Source organism: Nyctibius grandis, chromosome 13 (genome assembly GCF_013368605.1).
Source record: "Nyctibius grandis isolate bNycGra1 chromosome 13, bNycGra1.pri, whole genome shotgun sequence".
NCBI lineage: Eukaryota > Metazoa > Chordata > Aves > Nyctibiiformes > Nyctibiidae > Nyctibius > Nyctibius grandis.
Genome location: NC_090670.1, coordinates 2,740,668 through 2,763,100, shown reverse-complemented (window position 1 = coordinate 2,763,100; position 22,433 = coordinate 2,740,668). Strand labels below are relative to the sequence as shown.

The window sequence follows — 22,433 nt, the reverse complement described above, 5'->3', positions numbered from 1 at the left end:
ATAGTATATGGATACAGAACTTTTTATTCAGTGGAATCTTAAGAAGCAGCAAGAAATTAACCTGCACCATTGACAGCTAAAACAAAGCTGGATGTTATCATTGAATGCAACTATCAGTTACTGTTTTACGCATTGAAATTTGACAGAATTGGGCATTTAATGTATTTAATCCTCATTGCTTTGTATTCTATATGATACCGAATAGCAGTACTTTTTAAGCCTCACCCATGTCATTCACATGGTGAGGTAAGTATGAACTCCTTTTTATAGCTGGTTGGTAACAGATCTGCAGATGGAGGGAGCTCTTCTGCTTAGAGAAACCAAATTGCAGGGTGGACTACGCGTGTCCTCTTAAAGTCTGGACCCAGTCCTCCCAGTTCATGGCCTTAAACACGGTGTTCTGTCGTTGAAGCCGCCTGTATTGAGTGAATGCTGGATTTTGTTGTCTTTGCAAAAGAGGTCCTATTTATGTTCTTCACTGTTGCCTTGCAGTAGCTGAAAGACTTTTTTAGGTCAGTTCCTAGTCAGGAGCAATTAGGCATTATTTAGCAGACATCTGTCCTTCATATGCTAAGTAAGCAACCTGGTATAGAGCATCATCCTCTGGTACTGTGAAGGGCTGACACTCTTAATGAAGTCTTTGTCAGGGCAGATAAGCCTTGTCAAAAACATCCCATCTTAAACAGTAGAATCAAGCTTGAATTTAATTTTTCACTTTTGTCACACTTACCTCTACAATGTAAAAGTGGAGGAGGTTACAATAAGAATTTAAGTTCATTTGATTTAGCAGTCTTCACATTATTCTGTAAAATGCAAAACCCATCTTCTTCCCTAAATGTTTTGGTTTTTTTTTTTTAGTGTATGCAATAACATCAGATATCCATTCAGGAGGGTATTTTTGGCATCTCTTACGTTTCTGAAGTGCCAGCATACAGTGCCAGAAAACTGACTTAAATCCTGAAATGACACTTATTTTTCAAGAACTAGCGATCTTTTAAAATGTAATTGCTCTATTATTTTTTATATCAGAGATGTTAAATATTGAAGATGTGGTATGCATAACAAAAGCTAATCAATCCAATTGATGTTTAGAGAAATATTGATAGAAAAGTTTTAGAGAGAGCAGACACTTTCTTTAATTAACAGCAGAACTATTAATTTTCTGTGATTTAAAATAAGTAAACTAATGTTTTTCAAGAAAGAAGGTGGTAAATATAAACTGTAAAGTACTCGGTGAGGTATGATCATTTTGTGCAAATCAGTTCCTTTGGCTCCACCTACAGTATATGCAGTTCAATAAGAATTTTGCCAGAGCATCTTAACAGTCTATAATAAGCATAGTCTGTTTTGTAAGCGGTAGATAAATAATAGAGTGAACTTTCCTTTATATGACATAATGGATAAGAGAGACGTGGTCTCTACTGTCTGGACCCAATCTGGGTTTGCGTAACCCTCCTCTGCATAGCCACTCATGAAGCACTGTGAGTTCAGAAGTGGCCTGCAGTGCTGTTACGTTAACTTCCAGCTCGACTTCGATCAGAAGCAGTACAGCTGTGCTCGTGTGGCAAAGCTATTAGGTCCTGTCAGAACCTGAAACTGTGGGGTGTGGTACGGATGCAAAAAACCTGAACTGTTTTTTCTGAGAACGCAGTTGAAACTGGCAGACTCGTTGGCTTGGCTCTCCACTAAATAAAGATGTCTATAGTGATGTAAGTGTTTGAGGTGTAGAGTGAGGCTTCACCAAGAAGCAGTATTATCTATATTTCCCTTTTACTCATAGCATCCCATGTGCTTTTCTCAGCATTGTTCAATTTACCCTCCAAATAGTTTTATTTTGGACTATAATCTATTTGGTCAGAGATGCCTGCAAATGAGTAAAAATGGAAATTTTGTATCTCTTTAAGAGTTGTGAAATACTATACCAATTTTTATATTCTGCATCTGTAAAACCTGTCATGGATATCTGGAATGTCTCAAATTCAATTTTTTTTTCTTTAAACCTGAAAAGGCTATGTTTTATCTGTCCATCAAGTTTCACTGTTGTTTTTTATTTGCAGGAGAAATTACTATGGTGGAAACTGGGCCAGCTTCAGTTTTTCAGGATTATTGTTCTGGATTAAAGAAAATCAGGTAAAAATTTCCCAAATGACTTCTTTTAATGTTCTTTAACGTTAAATCTTGGTTGTTTGCATAATTTATTACAAGACACATTACCACAATGCTCTTTATTTTTGGCAGTTTGACAGATCAAAGATGTTTCTACTTTCCAACTTTACTGGTTAAGACTTAGCCGTCTGGTCTAGCATTCTAAGATTCTGATATGCCTGGTTTATTAATATTATTATCTGAGACCAAACAGCCCAGTGCTTGGTCATACTTTTTGAGTTCTTGAATTTATGTAGAAGCAGCTACTCTATAGTTTAGTTTCCTTTCCCAGCACCTTCTGTAAATGATAACCTGCTCTTCTCCATTTCCCGTTTGATTATTTTCTGCGCTCTGATCTTTCCGTCCCTTTTGTTTTTCTTGTGTGCTTTCAGCTGATTTCTTCTTAACTCTGAGAAAGGTAGTAATTGGATCCTTCCATTGAATTGTCCTGTTACCAGGACAAAAAGATTCATATTGATAGTGTCTTTTTCAATGACCAAAGTTTATCTAATTCATGACAGCTCACTAGAAATCTTCTGAAGAGGATATTTATTTAGGAGATTGAGCACTTGGACTATATTAGCAAATGGATGTTCATGTTATTTCCTGAAGCATTATGAGCCTGTTGGTCTGTAGAAGATGGAACTTTTCCAGTTCAGTCTCATGCCTATTTATTACACAGTGCTACCTTCTGGCGTGATCAGTAGAGTTGCTCAATGTCAGAACTTAATATTCTCAGGGTTCTGTTATATGATTTAGAGATTCCAGTGTGGACAGCTTAATATAATACCCAAATCGCTGTGTGTTTTCATGTGGTCTCCGTTCAAAGAGTTTTGTCACAAAATTTGGAACTAATCAGCCTGTAGCAAACCTGTCTTTTAATAGATTTTATTCAAAGTTATCTTCAACTCTCTACTAAAACTTCTGTTTCATTTAACACTGCATTTTCAGATTACTAGAGCTAGTAATGTAGTGCAAATGTTGGCATGCTATAATAAAGTAACCAGCTCTAACTATTTTAACTCAAAAAATCTGAATAGAAAAAATATTAAGACAGGAAAGATGATTCTTTTGTTTTTTTTTTAATATAAGATGGTACAACAAACAATTTATAGTTCAAGAGCAGCTAGCACAGTACAAAATGTAATTTTATAATTGTTCTTTGTAAGCAAAAGACAGATAACAGTGATGAATGTGAAGACTGGAGAAAACTGATCCTTGAGAATGAAGAAGTTATTTCTCTTAGCAAGAAGGATAAAACTATTGAACATGTAGAAGATTTCTGTTTTGGCGAGTAAGTATGAATATAGAAATATACAAATAATTTTATATGCCTGAAGATAAATAATCCTATTGTGCTTTTGGCTTCAAGCGTTTCACCATGCTACCATATTGCATGTTGTCTCAAAAAGGAATTGCATAGTCAAAGGCTCCTGGTAATACACTAACAGGCTTTTTCTGTCACCTTCTTTCTGTTTTTGAAGTAAGATAACTCAGCTCTTACTTTACATACAAAAAAACACATGTTTAGTTTGAAATATGTTTACATTTGTGAATGTTTGCTGCATAAGCACATGAAGAATAGTATACCATCTTAGGACTGAGTATATGGTAAATATCTTTTAGTTAGGTATTTGTAGAGGTATGTCTGCATTAGCAGAAGAATACAAATTTCATTTTTGGTTTAGATTTTTAAATGGAAATATGATACTTTGTCGTATATAATGTCATGCAGAAGGTAAGCTTTTCACAATGTCATATTATTGGAAATTAAGGAATGTCTAAAAGTAACCTTGTGAAGCAGTAATGTTGAATAGCACATAAGCATAGTAATAATGAATAGAAATCGTATGGGCCTCAAGTGAAAACTGAACTATTTATTTGTACTTATCATTTTTATCTTTTGGATTTTGCACGGAACTGAACACTGTTCTGAATTCCTGAAAGGTTCTTTGGGATAGTTACGTAAGTTTAACCTTGAATCTCTTAGATAATATCATAGGTAGCTGAATGAAATGTTGACAGATATTCATACAGAAACATGTATTTCTCTCTGTGAACATCATAGGTAGGAGAAAATAAAAAAGGTGTGAATTATATAATCTGAAGGTCACAGACTCAGAATATTCCAAAGTTCTATATTGCACAGTGACGGCTGCTTGACTGTATTGCAGATAAAATGTTATGCTTGTTTTAAAGCGATATCAGTTGAATATTGTAATTATAATCCTGTTGCCATAATAAATGTCGTTCAGAACCAGTATTAAATCAGATTAAAGGTTTCATAGTCTCTTAAATTTGTGTATGATTTTCCTAAGAAATTGTCATATTGACTGATGGCCAGCTCAAAAATGAGTCCCGTACCATGAAGATTTCACACTTTGTAGAAGTGAGTATTATACTTGAGTCAGGACAAAATAGAAGGCTCTACTTTTAAGCGTTTAACTTAGCTGGCAGAACAATGCTGTCTCTTGATTATCACGAAAAAAAACCCAAAACCCACAAGGAAGAATGGTAAGATTAATAAACCTAGCAAAGAAAAAGTTTTCTGAAATAACTTAAAACTTTCTGAAAGAGTCAATTATTGTGTTCGTGACAATTTACATGTTCTGGCTAGATTCTGTTGTTTTTGCTTGACTTTTATAACTCCTATGAAGTAACCATTAAACATTTATTTTGAAAGAATAAACAGCTGGGTAGCAGTATAATATACACAGTGCAAATCTGAAATGAATGGCCTTAGAACAAAGTGCATCCATCAAAGGAAAAGAATACTGTGTCTCCAACAAGCTGTATTGAAAAAAGGCAAATGGCTGAAAAATAAATAGTGAACACCTGTGCTGAATAAATTAACCAGCTGGTTGGCAATTTTTCATTTGACCTATCTGAAGGGGTTGCTGTTACAAGGCATTAATAAGACACATTCATTTTAAGATATTCCTTTGTTAGTACCATTAATTGATGAATGGTGGAAGATAATATTCTAAATTTACACAACAATTTGTCTGCAGATGTATTATTTTTTTCTAAATTAGGAGAAGAATTGTCAGTACAAAAGTTCAATTTCAGTGATTTTTATAGACAGTTCTTACATTATTCAGGGATATTTGTTCCTATACGAAGGATGTAATGAATTTAGATTATATACAGTTTTTAAGCTTTCATTATAACATGTGTAGAGCTGCAAATCATGCAGATTTACGTATTCATTAATGGGAATTGAATAGAGATTTAAAATATGTAAATATAACATTTCTGTTACACTACTTTTTCAGAGTGATATAGAAAAAAGACAATGTATTGTGAATCCAAATTTTATTTTTATTTTAAAAGTAATAAGTGTGTTTAAAATGAGCTTGAACTGTACGTCGAGCTTGGGAGAAGGTAGGAAGAAAATTTTCCTCTGAATTTTTGTGTTATAAAAAGCTTTAGGATGGGTTAAATACAAGCTTCATTCTTAGTTATTGCATTAGTGGCAGCAGCTTTTGCAGTTTTCACAAACACCATATTCCAAATCCCTAAAAAAACCCCCAAAAATCCAAACAGAACCCCAAAATTTAATTTACTTTCATTTTTTCTTTAAGGTCCCTTCCAACCCAAACCATTCTATGATCATACTGTGATTCCTGTGTTTCCCAGGGCAATATTTTATCCCATTCATGAATAAGTGCTTCCTGGTGGCTGTGAGCAAGCTGAGAGACTTATTCTAAACTCTTATTTTCATGAGCCCATGTGAGCTTCCTGAGTTCATAAGCGAGGAGCAACTTTTAAAGGATACAGGGGTTTTGTTCCCTCTTTTAACAGAAATCCTGCCCACTGCTTCCACCTGTAAGGCTACAGATGTGTGAGGAAGCATTTTTGTATGTATACTGAATAATTCCTTACTGTTCAGTGAATTTTAACTATCCTATTAGTTATTGAAATTTTGTACTGTATGTTTGCAGGTCACCTTTAAAATCATACTTCATTAGTTTTCAGCCAAGATTAAATTGTTTATTCGGTGCATTAATGGCTTGTGGTATAAAGATAAAAAGATAGTGTGAAATTATTTCTGAACTCCTTTCACTTACAATGACATTGATTTGATTCATCTCAGCTGGTAGTATAAACGAAAATTCTGAGTTCAAAAGTACTAGTTTCTAAGGTAAATGTCATTGAAGTTCAAGATAAAAAGAGTAGATGAGATTAAAAGTGGAGGTCTGCTTTATAAGAGGGATTTTAAAGAATTGTGTTGTGAAAAGGAAATGGAGTAAATGTGTAGTAATGTCCCTCCTTTGGACTGGCTGCCTTCATCTACTATGCACAGACTTGTAACAGTTGCATAAAAATAACGTTACTACATGAGGAAACTTTGTTCTGTATGGCTGTTGCTTGAACAACTAATAAGAACACAAGGTCAGAGTTGAAAATGTAATCTGAAAGTTTTATGTCAGCTCAGGTCAAAACTGCATGCTTCTCTTCTGGACTTGCTATAATAATAGGTGCAAAGTAGTCTCAGTCGTATAAAGCGCTTCTGTTTTCTTCAGTGAGTTTGATTTTTAAAATATCTTAATGACTTTGTGCTTAATGCTTATGACATTAATGCTTAATGACTTTAATGCATTTTTGTATTTCTATTTCAAAAGGGTTTTTTAATCCATGGGAGAAACCTAATCAAATTGCATTACTGTTTCTTTTTTAAAATATGGTATTTGTTTTGTTTATGTAGCTGTGTATTGTGTATCACCATGAGAGCTTTGATTTTCATTTTAAATTCATTCAATCTTTTGAGTCCATGTAAAATAAGAACCTCAGTTTTTGTTGTTGTGGGGTTTTTTTTCCCTCCCCACTAAAAATAATCCTCTTGAATTACAGCTTTGCAGTCAAAGAACCAGAATTCTTTAGTGGGTGATACACCTGATTTGGCCAGGATAAAGAAATTCTAATGCCTTTCATAGGAACGCTTGAGATTTTCGTTCTGGCACTGACTCAAAACTTTAAACAAGCTTTTGAGACTCTTTTAAAAGACTTTTTTCCCCCTTCTTCCCCTTGTGTTTTTAATCAGTCAGGATTCAGCTGAAGATGTTGAAGAAGCCGGTGCATTGCCAAAGCTGCCTGTCTTTGGAGCCTCTGGTGCTGAGGACGTTGCTCAGGAATCAGAAAAAGAGAGCCCAGCGATGGAGAGCGCCTTACCGGAGGCAGAGAGCCAGGAACCAGAAGGGGCTGCAGGCAGTGAGCCCGCAAGTGCAGTGGAAGGGGGTGATACAGAAATAAGCTCTGGGAATGAGAGTTCTCACAGTGCGGCTGAGTCCGCTCTGGAATTGGGAAAAACTGAAGCTGCACCCTCAGAAATTGCTGCCCAAGAACCAAAAAAAATTACCTATTCCCAAATTGTTAGAGAAGGCAGAAGGTTTAATATTGATTTAGTTTCCAAGGTAGGAACTGAATGACTCTTTTCATATAAGTACATTTAATCTTCTTAAAATGCTGGAATTTAAAAAAAAACCTTTAATGTTGTGGAGGGCTGACACAGTACCTTCAAGGCAAAAAAGACACTCTGGAGAAGTAAGCAAGAATTAGTACCCTTAAGCCAAACAGGAGCTATTTCATATGTGCTCTTCAGTGTTTGTTTATAACCAACGAGACCATAAAGCATAGCTCAGAAATATTTCCATAAAAGTAAATTTAAGTAATATCTGCAGAATTGATCTTTTTAAACAGTACAGTTAAAAATGTATATTTTTAAACAAGGAAGAACAATCTACCTGCAGATCTTTCATGTTTTTAAAATGAAAAATAATTTTACCTATTGGAGTCCTTCCTGGGTTTTAGATTTTCCTGTGAAACTCTGCTTGTGTCTCTGTATTAGTTTTGGTTCTCTGGTGATTAAAGCACTGAATTGTAATAAATCTTACTGGAAAGAAAAAATAATTACAGTTAATCCGTAACATATAAGCTGACTAAAATTAGTTATTATTGTGTTGAATTCCTACTAATGTGCATTTTACTTAGAGGAAAAGCTATTAGTCTGACATACTTGTCATACTGTTCAAACTCTAAAATCTGCCTTCTACGTACTTCACAGTATATGGATATGGCCCTGCAAATTCAAGTTAAATGGAAATTTTTCTTAACTTCTGTGCTTTAGACTATATGTGTGCTCTGCACTGGGAAGTTTTTTCAAAGTTGAATGCTTAATTTTTCATATTCTGCATGAAAAGATTTTACAAACCACTGAAAACTGGAAAAAAAAAAGCTTTCTTCAATAATTTATTAAATTCTTTGTGGAGACATTACAAAATGCATTATTTTGAATTTTGTCTCTGTGTTCCAAATGTAGATACCTCCTTCATGCGTCACTGAAATGACGTCATGAAAACAGTAGTCAGTGGCTAGTGGTTAAGCAGATAATACTATTTTATATCCTTCTTATACTTTTTCTGTGCCACGGTGTTACATGGTGTTAAGTACAATGAAGTCCAGAAATTCTGACAGAAGAGTAGTCATCAAGGCAAGACGAGTAGTTTGTGTTGGTTTCTCTCTGGCACTGGGACACAGACTTTCTCATAGTGTCCTCGTTAGTGTTCCAGTAAACCTTTGTCTTTAAAACTCCCGTGTGATCATGCAAATTCCGTTAGTCAGGGCCTCAAGCCTTGAAGCATATTGGAACTAATCTCCCATGCTTTTCAATTCAGACATACGTCTTCTGTTAATAGTTAATTTCTGTCCTTTCAGTATTTCGTAATATATTTGTAGCTTATAGAAAGAGTAAAGGTAGACATTATAAATTAATATAACAGAATATGACTAAACCTTAACTGGGGGTTTAAGGAATTTACATTTAGAAAATGGGACATTATCGTTTCACGTAATTTAAGAAACAACTAGTGATGATTTACACACAGGGCATCATGTACTTTACTGCTATTAGGAAATGAAGGCTGTAAAATGCAGTGTTCAAGGATATATAGCATACAATACAAAGAAATTATCCAAGATGACAATACAAAAAATTGTCTCAAGCTGTGACTCTCAGACTAATAAAACTAAATGAGCAGTAGGCTGACAGCTTCTCCCTTCCTCTCCTGTGGACTGCTTTGTCTCCTCCATTTGTATGGTTGCTTCAGTTCATTGAATATTATTTTACACACACTACATCTTGGTATTCTTTTATTCAGGTTTTACTTCATTGTGTGTACTGGTAAATAATTATAGAAAACACCCTACCAATGAATACTGTTGGTATCGGTGTTTTCTTTTGGTTTAAGCACTTTCTCTTCACTCATGGTTTTCTTTTTTTCTTCACTGTGCAGTTGCTTTATTCCCGAGGTCTGTTAATTGACCTTCTGATTAAGTCAAACGTTAGCAGGTATGCAGAGTTCAAAAACGCGACACGAATTCTTGCCTTTCGAGAAGGAAAAGTAGAACAGGTATCGTAACAGAATGTATTGCATATTTTTAATCTCATGGTTTTAAATTCAGGAAACTTGAAATTGGTTTCTTGAGAGTTTTGTAGCAATAAGCTAGTATTTTTCCGTAAGATTCTAATTATTATTTCATTTCTGGAATGAAGAGGCGTTTGTATGTGCTATATATAAATTTAAAAATAAAAAAAGCTAAAATAAGAATGTGCAGTCAAGTAAATTATTGACATACATCTATGCCTCATGTGAAATATTTAGACCATGATCAACTTGGCAGTTAATTCTTAAAGATTCACAGGTATTAGGTTTTCAAATTCCTAGCATAGACTTGAATTATCTCTGTGCTACTTACAAGAGAAGTCATTGGTGTGATAATGGCAACAGGAGATTTTGGCACAGCTAATTAATACGAACTCTTGATTAACTCTGCAGTCAGAGATGCCAGTGAAGTTGGAGGGAAATAAAAAGAAGAGGCTGAAAAGATTTAAAAATATTTTTACTGTGGAAAATTGGTAACTTCGTATACTTATAATGGAAAATAATGGAAATAAATATTTAAGAAAACAACTATAATATAAAATAGTAATTTAAAGTATTTGTTAGGTAATCAGACTATGGTGTTGCTTGATGCTTTTCATATCCAGAGTATGGGACGTATCTGAAATTGTTAAAAATACTTTCCAGGTACCATGTTCTAGAGCAGATGTCTTCAACAGCAGACAGCTCACTATGGTGGAAAAGAGAATGCTAATGAAATTTTTGACGTTCTGTTTGGACTATGAACAGCACCCTGATGAATACCAAGGTAGTGTTTCATTGAACAGTGTACACTCTCTTCTTCTGGGTTCATTCAGTTATGCACAATTTTGATAGCTCTCCTGTGTTTTCACGCAATTTATTTTTATGGATTCATTTTCGAAGTATGCTTTGACCTTTTCGTGACCTTTTCACTTCAATGTTAAATTCTTCTACTTAAGCACTTGCTCTTCTAGTTCCCACATCATTTATTATTTACATTTTTCTTAACAGCAAACTCATATATTACAGCAAGTTTGCAAAATGTTTTTTATCATTTTTAGGTGTTTCCTCCCCCCCCTCACAGGGATTTTTTTAATGTGGTGTGATGTACCTGATTTTTCTTTTCTGTTTTTTTTGGGAGGTAATATGTAAATCTTCACAATATGTTGCCACAAAATCAGAAATGGAGAAAATGGAATTTTCTGACTTTGAAAGTAAATGTAATTTAATGTCTTTTAGTTGCAGAGGGCAGGTTCAAAGTGCCTTTATCAACTGTTGGCTTATTTAGGCGAGAGAAAATATGAATAGATTTGAGCTATAATGTGCAAAGAATGATGAGCATCAGGTCAAAGGGGAAAATTGGCTAACAGAAGGAAGGTGATGGAAACCCACTCTCTGCTTTGGGTTTATGCACCTCAGGGTACAGAGAATGAAGTGATGTTCTCAGTTCTTGGAGTCTAAAAGTAAACTAAGGTAAAAAAAATAAAAATCTGTCAAAAAGAAATAATGAGGAAAGAGAAGTAGTTAAACTATTGACCTAAGTTTCAGACTGAAGTATATCAGTGTTTTGTAGCTTGACAGTAGCTTGGCTAGGCAGTATTTTTGAAAGAATCTAGTGTTAAAAAGAAACAGTTGTTAAGATACTGGTTTGTTTGCTCGAACAAGACCCTTAGATTAGGTACAAACGTTAGAGAAAATTATTTTAAACATATGCAAGAGAGAATTGGTCAATGTCGAGAATGATCTGGTAAGATTGGGAGAAAGAGAGTCTGTAATGAACTCCAGAAAATCCTGAAGGAGGAAAAACTCATTAGACTGAAGCTGTTATAGATTCCAGGTAATTTCAGGTTTGCTGCTGATGGAAGAAATGGAGGTGCTCAGAGTGAGAATATAGGTGATATTTAGAAAATATTATTTTTACTTATTAAGTAAAAAAAAGGCGACGCCACATCAATTTTAAATGAATCAATTGATTCATGTACCTAAATGACATTAGATTTATTTTACTTCCAGAGATAGTTAAACAGATTTTGTTCCTACATTTTAAAATAGCCTGGGGAGTAATTTTGAGTCAAATTAGTCTAAAGTAAAGACTTCAGAAATTTAAAATTGCTCTTGGTGAGATCATTACATTCGTGGGAAGGCAGACTTTTAATAGGGAGAGTTCATGATAGTGAAGAATTTTTTTAAAGCTTTTTTCTGTAAAATTTGGGGTTATATAAGAAGTCTGAAGTGAGGAAAAACTTGAGAATTCTTTTTTAGAATGATAAAAAAAAACCCTGTCATTTTATGACTTGCTGCATGGCTGTACAAAGGGTAGTAAGATACATTTGTAATAAAACTGGTTGATTCTTGAACAGAATATACAGCTTGGTAATACTAGTCTCAGCATTGATGGAAGTGTTTCTGAATTACCTATGAATTTATCCATGACTGAAATAAGCTTAAGAGCAGATTTCTGAGTAGTATGAGAGTATGCTATTGCTTAAATACAGTCTTTTCCTGGGAAAAAAAAATCATTTATTTATGAAGATGATCGAAGTTTTTCAGAGATGTATCAGTGACGTGCACAATTGCATTAAACATCTCCTGAAAGACTTGTGGTTGTTTGAATTCCAAAATGTATCAGCACTAGTATTAATTAAAGGGGTGATACGCTTCCTCATCCCTGTCGTCTTTGTCTCTCATCATACTTGTTTGTTGCAAGCAAGTCATCAATTTGAAATAAATATTGCGCCTTTTCATCTTTGGATTAAGACACTATGTGAATGGCTTCTCTGCGCATAAATACACACTCTGACCATATCAGTGTGGATTCAGCAGTGCTATTCTTGAATGGGTGTCATTCAGGTGGAATATTTTGGGTAATTCACAGGAAACAGCGTCCCAAGGCACTTTGTGTCCACAGTTGCTCACTTTTCTCACACAATTGAGACGTGGGTTTAGATCAAGTCTAAGATAATGAATAGATGAAGCCATATTTAGAGGTTGCTTTCTAGATTGTTGGAGACCTATACAGTGGGTTTGAGTTATTTTGAAATATTTCAATGGACTCGTATTTCTGTCTTCCAAGAAAACTCCTTTCTGGGAGTAACTTTTTTAACTTTCATTCACTTGGATTATCCATTTTCAGCAAGGTGTTTGTAGAAAAACTTGATTGCTTTTGTTTCTTTAAATATAAAAGTACTTGTTTAAATTGAAGCATATGAGAAAATACAAATGTTCTGCTATACCTTTTAACTAAATTTACTTTTTTCTCAGACTACGAGAACAGTACATTTGCTCAGTTCTTAAGAACACGGAAGTTAACACCCAGCTTGCAGCATTTCATCCTTCACTCTATTGCAATGGTTTCAGAGACTGACTGCAGCACTCTTGAAGGTCTTCAGGCAACAAAAAAATTTCTTCAGTGCCTTGGCCGCTATGGCAATACACCATTTTTGTTTCCTCTGTATGGTCAAGGAGAGATCCCACAGTGCTTCTGCAGGTAAGCGTCACTTTTCTAATACTTATCTTCCAAAAAGGAAATTCTTGGTAGCCTAATGCTAATAGTTATCATTCAATAGGAATAATTCTGTTACCAATTTCATGTTGGTTTTATTTTCTTTACATTTTCATTGGCTATAAAATTCACACACCCCCCCACAAAAAAAAAAGGAAAAAAGAAAAAAAAATGTTGAAAATTATTCTACTCTAATACTTTGAAACAATTTTCGTTGTATTAACAGATGCAACTTGTAATAGCTGGCTGTTGTGGTGACTGTCTGTGGTAATGAGTACTAGAAAATGAGAAAGAGATAATTTAACTCTTACGTAGCTATCCCTTTTGAAAGCTGACAGAGGAGACTTGGAGCGATGTCTGTCTGAAAGGATGACTGTGCATTTTGGTGGGCTGAGAAAATTTGTGTTTTAGTCTTCCTGAAGTTACAGGAAGATACATGTTTTCAATTTATGCTACTAATTAATGCTGAGAGTGCATCTACTGTTTATAGGTAGATATTTAATAAAGAACTGGATTTTTCTGAAAGAAGCAACATTGTGCCATGTGTCCAGTTTATTATTAAATAAAATAATAGGTAATTTTTTCGCCTTTGTTACATCACAGACTTATACAAACAGGGCAACTGACGTGAAATCATGTCCTTATTCTCTTGGCGTCATTTTGTAGATCTGTGGAGACCAAACTTCCACCTATGACTTGAACAGCAGAAAAGATACTGTGAAGCCCTGTTAGACTGAGCCATATAGAGACTGCAGTTTTACATTCTAACATCTTAAACAGAAGCCATATGATCTATACTACTTGAGCTGTAGAAAGTAATTAAAACAAAAAAACACCCTATTGATTCCAGGATAAAACAACATCCACTTCAAGCCTTCTACTTGAACTGTGGGCAATGATAACGTAGTCTAGCACGACTCCCGAGTTGTGCTAGGAGTCGTAGTTCTAGCAGAGGAGTTGTTGATGGATGCTTTTGGGGACCATCAAGAATAGATGTGCAGAGGGTGGGCGGTTTTAATTTTCAGTTGTTTCCAACAGTTCAACTGGCTTTTAAAAGGCTGAGGGTTTTTTTAATCTTTTCTTTCGCTGGCAAGCAGACTTTCCATCTGCTCTATGTGGGCTTTTAATGTAGTGGCCTGTAGGTCTGAGGTAAACATCAGCTTTATTTAAAAAAAAAAAAAACAGTATTACGTGGTGAGGCCGTTTTGTTGTCTGAGTGATATATTTGTATATCATTTGTTTAAATATCAGTGCAAAGTCTTATCTGATTCGTTATTTGTTGGTGGACAAGTTCTGCTTTTTACACGTGTGCTGCTATTAAGAAATTCTGATGATGTATATATGTCGATTACCTCATGTTCCCATTAGTTCATTAGACAACTCGACATTTTTCTCTACTACATTGAATGGAAATGTTATTTGGTAACGTCTTTTGTCAATAGCCTTTCATCTGTACCTTAAACTGTATTTGCATGGAGATTTAAAAAATGTGGACCTACATGGTTAGGTGCTCGGACAGACAATTTGTGAATTGGCTTTGGGTAAGTACTGTGGACACAGTCATGCAATAGAGCTTGTGTTCGTAGATTTTATGGATGTCTTTCTGTCTTTATAGGACTTCGTGTGAGTATCTATACGTGACCAACAGATTAGAAAATGAAAAATATTATCAGAGCCATTAGAGCAGCACAAGTTTTGTAGTTAGACCTTCTTTGGCTTCAGATACCTGGGAAAAAAGTAAATTGAACAATTAAAAGTGAAATTAGAATTTTAGTTACGTTTTAGTTACATTTATCCCACTGTAGGTTCTTCTCAGTGTAATTTTTCTTGCATTCTTGAAAGCCCCTTGTCTTTATTTTGTTTAGTAGCCAGCACATGCAATTTTCTGATCTGTAACAGCAGTGTATTGGAAGAGATAGCAGTAATGGTGTCTAGAAGTTATATAAATATTCTTATCAAAAAATCATTCCACGGTCACAGGAATTCTTCACATGGCCTGAACTTTCTATTTATGTCCCTTGATTGCTGCATTTTAGGGGTTTTTTTGCTAAATTGTAAGTCTTATGATAAGGACAGTATTTTAATAGTTGAAGCAAATTACTCTGTCAAACCAAGAAGTAATTATACTTTTAAAAGGTTTATATTACAAAATAAAGTCTAAATGTCTTTGGTTTTAAGTGAACAATTTAGGAGTCAATCACAATTTTTTTTGAGATTAGTCACAATTTTTATATGTGGTCTGCCTGGGGTATTATGTCTTGCTAAAACGGAGCAGTATCCAAAGAATACTGTTCAGGCTGTGTGGTAAAGTGGTACCGCCACAGCCTATACATCATACCCTCCGGTTTTTATCACCAGGTTATCAGAGTAAGGTGTCACCTGTTGTGTGATTTCTAACCCCCGTTCTATATTCTGTTTTAATGTAAACCTCTTAAGCGTTTCTTGCAGCCAGTTACACTGTGTGTTCTCATCAAGGCTACTGTTATAAATGGCATGCGTGCATATTTATGTGAATGAGTCAAAGACATTTGTAAGTCACATCCTTGCATTCTAAATGAATTCTGCATAAACAGTACAACGTTTTATAACTACTGACGACACCTGAGTGAGTAAAAGCGGTGTTCGTTCTTTATTGGTTTAAACAGGTATGGTTTAGGAGAGAAAATTAAACTTTTATATCACTGTAATGTACATCCCAATATGTTGAGGTACAGATGTGAGATTTCTTGTCTCCATAAATTGGATTCGTGGTACAAGGAAGGTCGTTGGAAGCCTTGTGCTATTCCAAGCTGACAAGGAGCAAAACTTTCCTGGCCTGTGTAACAGCTTCCTTTGGTTCCAACTTCTTGGTATGAAACTGTGATGTCTCTTCCTTTCTAATGAAGTAGTAGTAGCATTATACTTAGTAAAAATAAATATAGTAATGTCTCATTCTGGGGGAAAAAATCAAAGCAAGCCTTTACATTTGATGTAGTAAATGTAAGAACTTCATTATGGAAGGCAGCTAGGAAAATCAATATATGTTTTGCAGTTTGCTGTTAACATGTTTGTTGCAAATCTGTCATAGAGCTTTCATTTGCTTGAAAAAATCTCGCTAAAGAAAAAATATAATTGGGCATCATTGTAAACTGTAAAGTCTCAGTGATACATCATTTAGAATATTTAGTATGATTTTGATGGTTTTTTCTGCTTTTAGAAAACATTAGGAAATACCCCAAATATTTTCTGATTTAGGAATGTTAAAATTGTGAGCTTCCAAATTCTCCTTTGTAAGTGGGGGGAAAAAAAAAAAGATATTTGACTTAAAAGTCTGAAATGCCTCTTATTTTCAGTTTTCCTTTGAGAGGAAGTCTTTCTGTTGTGATTCAGTTGTGATTCTCCTCACCCATGACCAGTGTTGTTTCATGAATGACAGCTGAGAAGTCAGTTACAGGTTGTGGCCTCCCTTCTGTGATTTTTCTCAGTGCTTGCTTTGTGAACACCCTGAATTTTGAGGGGAGACTGTCCATAGTTTCTCTTCAGTTTGATTTCAGATTGTTTTTTCTGGACTCTTCCAAATATGAACATGCAAATGGAAACAAGACTTTTTGAGAAGTAGTAATGCAGTTTTTTCCCATTTGAAGTTTTAGAGGAATTGGAGACTGTACGCCGTCTGTCGTCTGTTCTAGGGGGTGACACATCCTGTCTTTTTTCTTTCTGTGAAGAGTCATCCAAGAACTGACAGATGTGGTCGTGGGAATCGGTGCTGAGGTGGTAGAATGTCTTCAGCTGCTTTGCCATAGGAATTAGTGATTTGCATTGCCTATAAATAGGCTTTGAACTTTTACATTGTGTATGTATTTGGTGGGCAGTGTAACCTTTTTTTAGTAGTTGTTACAGATTCTAGCTGAAATTAGTCATTTTTGTGTCAGTGCCAGTGACAGTAGTAATTTTGTGATGGAGGAAAGATCTGATTAAGGTGGTTCATCTCTTTCAGTCCCTGTATTTACAAGAAGATTAAGAGTCCGGGCTGAGATGTGATGGATTGTGTGATTGATTTGGAAGGTTCCTGTATGTATTTCAAAAATGAATAATCAGTTTTTACCCTTACATTTGAGCTATTATCTGCTACAAATGTCGAAGCTTCTGATGTAGTCTCAGGTTCTTTAACATTTCCAATTATGTCCCTGTTACAGTCTCTAGGAAGGTTTTAGTGTTCTGAAATCAAGACTAGACTTTAGGAAACCTGACTGTAATAAGCACTTAGAATTGATATATTAAAAATTTAGTGTAACATCTTTTTCATTCGAATCTATAAATGAGTGTCATGTTTCTACATGTAAGCAATATGCATAGCTTTTCTGTGTATTAATTGTATGGTTTGGCATATTAATGAGAAATTCAAACAACGTTAATTCCTTGTGACGATCAGATATGACAGACTTGAGTCTTAGCACGTGTGCAATTCTATGCAAGTGTGAAAGAATCACAGATGATTTAAAAAACGTAGGCTGTATCTGAGACAGAAGTTCAGTCCTGCGTTTCAAAATGCAGAATTTTCGTATTTTATATCTCTTTTTTCACTTAAGATTGTTCCATTTCTTTGGACCTGAAAATTTATTTTGAAATTACTGCCAACTTGTCACTGTTACTTGGTTTTTAGTGAAATACTGAATAGTAAGAGTAGCTGCAATGCTGCTTTGTTCTTAATTGTTTTCACTTGCATTTCAGTGAAATAATTAAAAGCCAAACTACATGAAAAGTTTTAAGACAAACTTGATATATATCTCTTCACTTTGTTGACAGATGAATGCAAAATGAGCAAGCATAGTTAGCATGAGTGTTTGTAGGATCAGTTGTTTGTTTTTCCCTCTAAGGAGAAACTCTTTCTTGGGATAAATATCAGGGAAGTGAGATAATCCATCATTCTGAGACCTGTTCACTAGTGATGGATGGATAGATTGGTAAAGTAACTCAATAATCTTCATTTTTTTCAGGTTATTCACAGATCAGTGAGCATTGTCGTTAATAAAGCTGTGGAATGCTTTTGTGTCCTTGCCCACATTATTTCTCAGAATTTGACAGGAAAAGACTTTTAATTTGGAAATAACCTTTGTTGTGAAATGCATTTTAAGTGTATGAAACTTTGAAAATACCTTCTCATTTTAGATTTTATCTTTCTTCTCAGTGAGATGTTTGGTCTTTGTTTAAAAAATTATTTATGAATATGAGAGCTTTTCTGCTCCTTACTTCACTGACTAGAATTACAGTGTTCTTCAGAAGTTTGTACATCGTGAAGGCCTTCAACCATTAGAATATATCACATGGGAATCTCTGGGTCATATGAATGTTGTCAAAGCGTATAGATTTCAGATCCCTAACTAGGCATGGAAAAGTTTTGAGTCAAGAAATTGTATTATAGGGATTAGAATATAGGGTATAGGAAAAATAAATGTAACATTCCATATGAAAAAAGGCTGAAAATAACATTGTCCTACTCTCATTCTTGATCATTCTTGCTTCATTTTACAAACATATTTGGAACTTAAAAGCACAAAATACAAATGCTATAATGAGATTATATTTCAGTAACCTGTAGCCCACTGCACCAAAATCAACCTGAATTTGACTCCTGCAATGCAGCAGGGAGGTTCTTACTGAGTTCAATACCATGTATCTGGGAGACAGATGAGCTCCAACTGGCTCATGCCTACCGAGTAGGGATATGGGGGTTATTAAAGGATTAAGAGAGGGCCTGTTGCTCTTTGGCAACTGAAGTGCCAACACTAGGGAGTGAAATGAGCTAAATAGCTCAGAGACTAGAGTGCCACTGCAACAAATGGGTATAAACTCGCTGCTCTCCACCCCAGAGCACCAAAGGCCTGGCATCACCCATGCTGGACCCTCAAATGTATGAATGACAGTTCCTCAGAGGAATATAATGCACTCCTTGCACACGACTGACCGAAACCCAGCCCAAGTGCTGGCTTGTGTCACCTGAGATGTGTCAGGACATCAGGGGCATACATCACCTTATGACATAGGTTACTTGATCACAGGAACTGAGCTGGCTGAGGACATTGCCCTTGTGACAAACATCACGAGCCTGGGCAGTGGCTATGCCATGAAGCAGAATGGTCCTACTGATTAGTCACAACGAGAACAATCTCAAGACACAATGGCTTATTCGGAGACTCCTGCTGTAGGAAGTTTGCAGAAGGTCTGAATGAAGATCAATATCAAACGATGAATCGATATATTTGTTCTCCAGCTGAACAGATTCTGATACGTGTCTGGGCCAGGGCAAACACTGGGCTGGGTCACAGATTGCTGCGAGAGATTTCTTTCTTCTCTGCCTGCCCGCCTGGTACAGTGTGGAAATCCTTAAGATCTTTGTCTTCCTGAATCTCTGCCTTGGTCCTCTTGGCCATGATCCTGTTGATTTCCATGAAGGTTTTGTTCTTCCTCTCAGGAACAATAAAGAAGATGTAAACTATAGTGGTGAGGCAGATGGCACAGAAGATGAGGAAGCTGTAGGGCCCCAGTCCAGCCTGGGGCAATGAAAGAAGACAGAGCAGGGATCAGAGGAATGCTCCAGTTGTGTACATGACATGATTTGGACATGCTGAACCCTGCAATAGCTGTAAAAAACAAAACAAAACAAAAAAAACAACAACAACAAAAAAAAGCAGCCACAGTGATGTGCACATGTTTTAAGTTGAACAACTAGAAGTTAGGGGTGGTTCTAGATTCTGGCTTCTTGTACCACCACCATGGATTACTGGAAAAGGAGGGTGAGGGTCTGTTACATAAATTGAACTAACTCACCAACTCCCTTTGCACAGGCTAAAATCAGCAACTGTAGGAATTCATGCGTCACCACTGCTGGGGGTCAGTTTGAACTGGTGGCCTAGAGATCAAAAGCTAAAATTGGCTCCCTGAGCGTAGTTTATTATAATTTTAGTGGGATTTTTTTGTGGTTATTGTGTGTTCTTATATTCTTGTTCCATACCATGTGCAGTGTAGTGTGGTCAGTAGATACTCCATGCATCTTCAGTGACTAGGTGCTTTTCCATCCTGAATGACTGAAGATGGTAACAGAGAATGAGTGCTGAAGTTAATGTAACAATTTAGAGGACTAAGATAAATGCTAATACAAAAAAAAAAAGTTAACAACATACCCTTTACAAAAGCTATAAGACATGCTTTATTTTGATTGTTTTTTGATTGTCTGATTCAGAGATTAAGATGTGTCATTAAAAATGTACTACAACGTGCACAGTACTTTGCCTTGCTTATGACACACACTCACACTGATTACAATTGGTTGGTCGTGATAGGAGTAACCTTTATTTTTTCCTAATATGTTTCTAGGCTGTGTGCTGTGTTTGGGGGTATCTATTGTCTTCGCCATTCTGTGCAGTGCCTTGTAGTGGACAAAGAATCTGGACGGTAAGGGTGATATAAGTAACCTTCTGTTTATATACAAAATACAGATGAAAAATGTGTTAAGTCAGTTTAAAAAAAAATGATTCTTCAAAGATCCTCCTTGGTATTAATAACACATCAACCTTGATTAAAAGTAATTTGTGTATAGGTCCTCCAGAACAAGGAAAGTAGGTCTAGAATATAGAAACTAAATTAATTTCCCCGTGATATTACTACAGCTCCTGATCACCCAAGCTTGGAAGACAAATCATTTCAGCTGCCGGGGGGCTGGTGATGAGTGATGTTAGTTTTCCTTGTGGCCTTACCTACTCTAATTGATTTTCATCAGATGACAACAAAGCCCTCTGTTATTGCATTTTTAAAAATGGAGCTCACCTAAAGACTCATCAGATTAATCTTTGCTGATAATGCATGTCACTCCAAGAGAAAAGACTTTAATGAGTTTTTAGGTAGATTGTTGTCATAAACTATGCTGCCCTCTTATCCCAGGATAAATTCTTTTACAACAGTATCAGGCCTGTAGGTGGGTTTAAAGTTGTGCTAAGAAAAATCAACCCACAGTTTTTTCCATAGTGGCATTTTTCACACCTCTGTACATTGTCACAATTTCTGTTCTATGCATTCTAGCAGTTATTAGTCTAACTGGAGACTTTGGCTCTCTGAAGAGTCTGTTTTCAGCTTATTTTCTGTAATTGAAAAGTTCATAACGTCCCGTAGGAAATTTTGAAAATTAAGCTAGAAAATATGTAGTAACATTTTATTAGGAAAATTAGTAGTTAAATGATCGGTGTAATGTGTTTATTTTCCAGTTTCACTGCACATTTGATTCTTTGTGCATGGTACTTGTAGGTAGATTTGTCATGACGTGGTCAAATAGTGTCTGTTTTCCCTGAAATTCTGTAAACAACAGATTTTATCTGAAGTTCATTGCACAGTTTTTAGACTTTGAGATGCAAATGTTAGAGTATTTCATCATGTGTGTCATTGTTTTAAGTGCATGATTCACATGCAAATGAAATTATGCCCCTTTCATAAACTCTGTAGTTTATTTTAACAGTAACGTTTGAACTTTTACTGTAGTCAGCTTTATTTTCCAATGTTTAAATAGTTAACTTGCTCTTTCATAGGGACAAAGCTTATAGTTCCAAACACCACTCTATGGAGACCTTAACTTGTGTTGCTGGTTGCCCCAGTTTCCAGCTGCTTTTGCACATTCTGAAGCCCTTTGACATGAGTGTTTTCTTTGTTAAGGTTATATGTATTCTAAAAAAGGTGGAGTGCTGCTTTTCCTTTAACCTGCTTTTATATTTTGGTTCTAATAAGTTCCTCGGGGTTCCAGATAGGTTTCAAGTGGTCTGTTTTAGGCTATTACGCTGCTTTAGGGATTCACTTATGCCATTTTCACTTAAAACTGAAAGATAGATGTTTAAGGTGCAGAATTACTGAAATATTTTTAAAAGACTTCACCAGACTCTCATTATTCAGAAAACATTGGTCTTTTAATAATGCCATTATCTGATGCTGAATACGAAAAAGCACAACATACCCAGCTTCCCAAGTCTAGTCACCTGCCTTTTCCTTGGAACCTGCTTCTGTTGTCTCATTTTAGGACTCCCATAGTTCAATAGCAGGTATTTTACCAAGTAGAATTTCTACATCAAAATAAAAGGAAACAAAAACACGTATAGGAGAGAAGGGAAGTGTCAGACTTCTTTGAGATGATGAAAATGACGCAGGCTGGGTCAAAATATGTTTTTTAAAAAAGTATTTTCAGCACTGAAAGACGATCATGTAATGTTCTCTTTTTTCCCTAATAATTTTAAAAAGTCTCAAACATCCTCTTCACCATAGCAAAAATATCACTCAAAAAGCTGAGTTTCTTTGACCCAGGTATGTTTTTACTCAGTTATATTGTTTTCTCTTTATTTTCTTTTCTC

General features: G+C 35.4%; 1 protein-coding gene across 1 annotated transcript in view; it reads left to right on the top strand.

Moving 5' to 3' along the window:
• Nucleotides 1–22,433, top strand: part of CHM (CHM Rab escort protein) — a 59,912-nt gene that overhangs the window by 18,207 nt on the left and 19,272 nt on the right. The window contains exons 3-9 of the mRNA XM_068412093.1: nucleotides 2,058–2,130; nucleotides 3,315–3,439; nucleotides 7,190–7,559; nucleotides 9,438–9,554; nucleotides 10,233–10,353; nucleotides 12,828–13,053; nucleotides 20,422–20,499. Of these exons, the coding sequence (XP_068268194.1) occupies nucleotides 2,058–2,130; nucleotides 3,315–3,439; nucleotides 7,190–7,559; nucleotides 9,438–9,554; nucleotides 10,233–10,353; nucleotides 12,828–13,053; nucleotides 20,422–20,499 (1,110 nt within the window). The remainder of the gene's footprint in view (nucleotides 1–2,057; nucleotides 2,131–3,314; nucleotides 3,440–7,189; nucleotides 7,560–9,437; nucleotides 9,555–10,232; nucleotides 10,354–12,827; nucleotides 13,054–20,421; nucleotides 20,500–22,433) is intronic.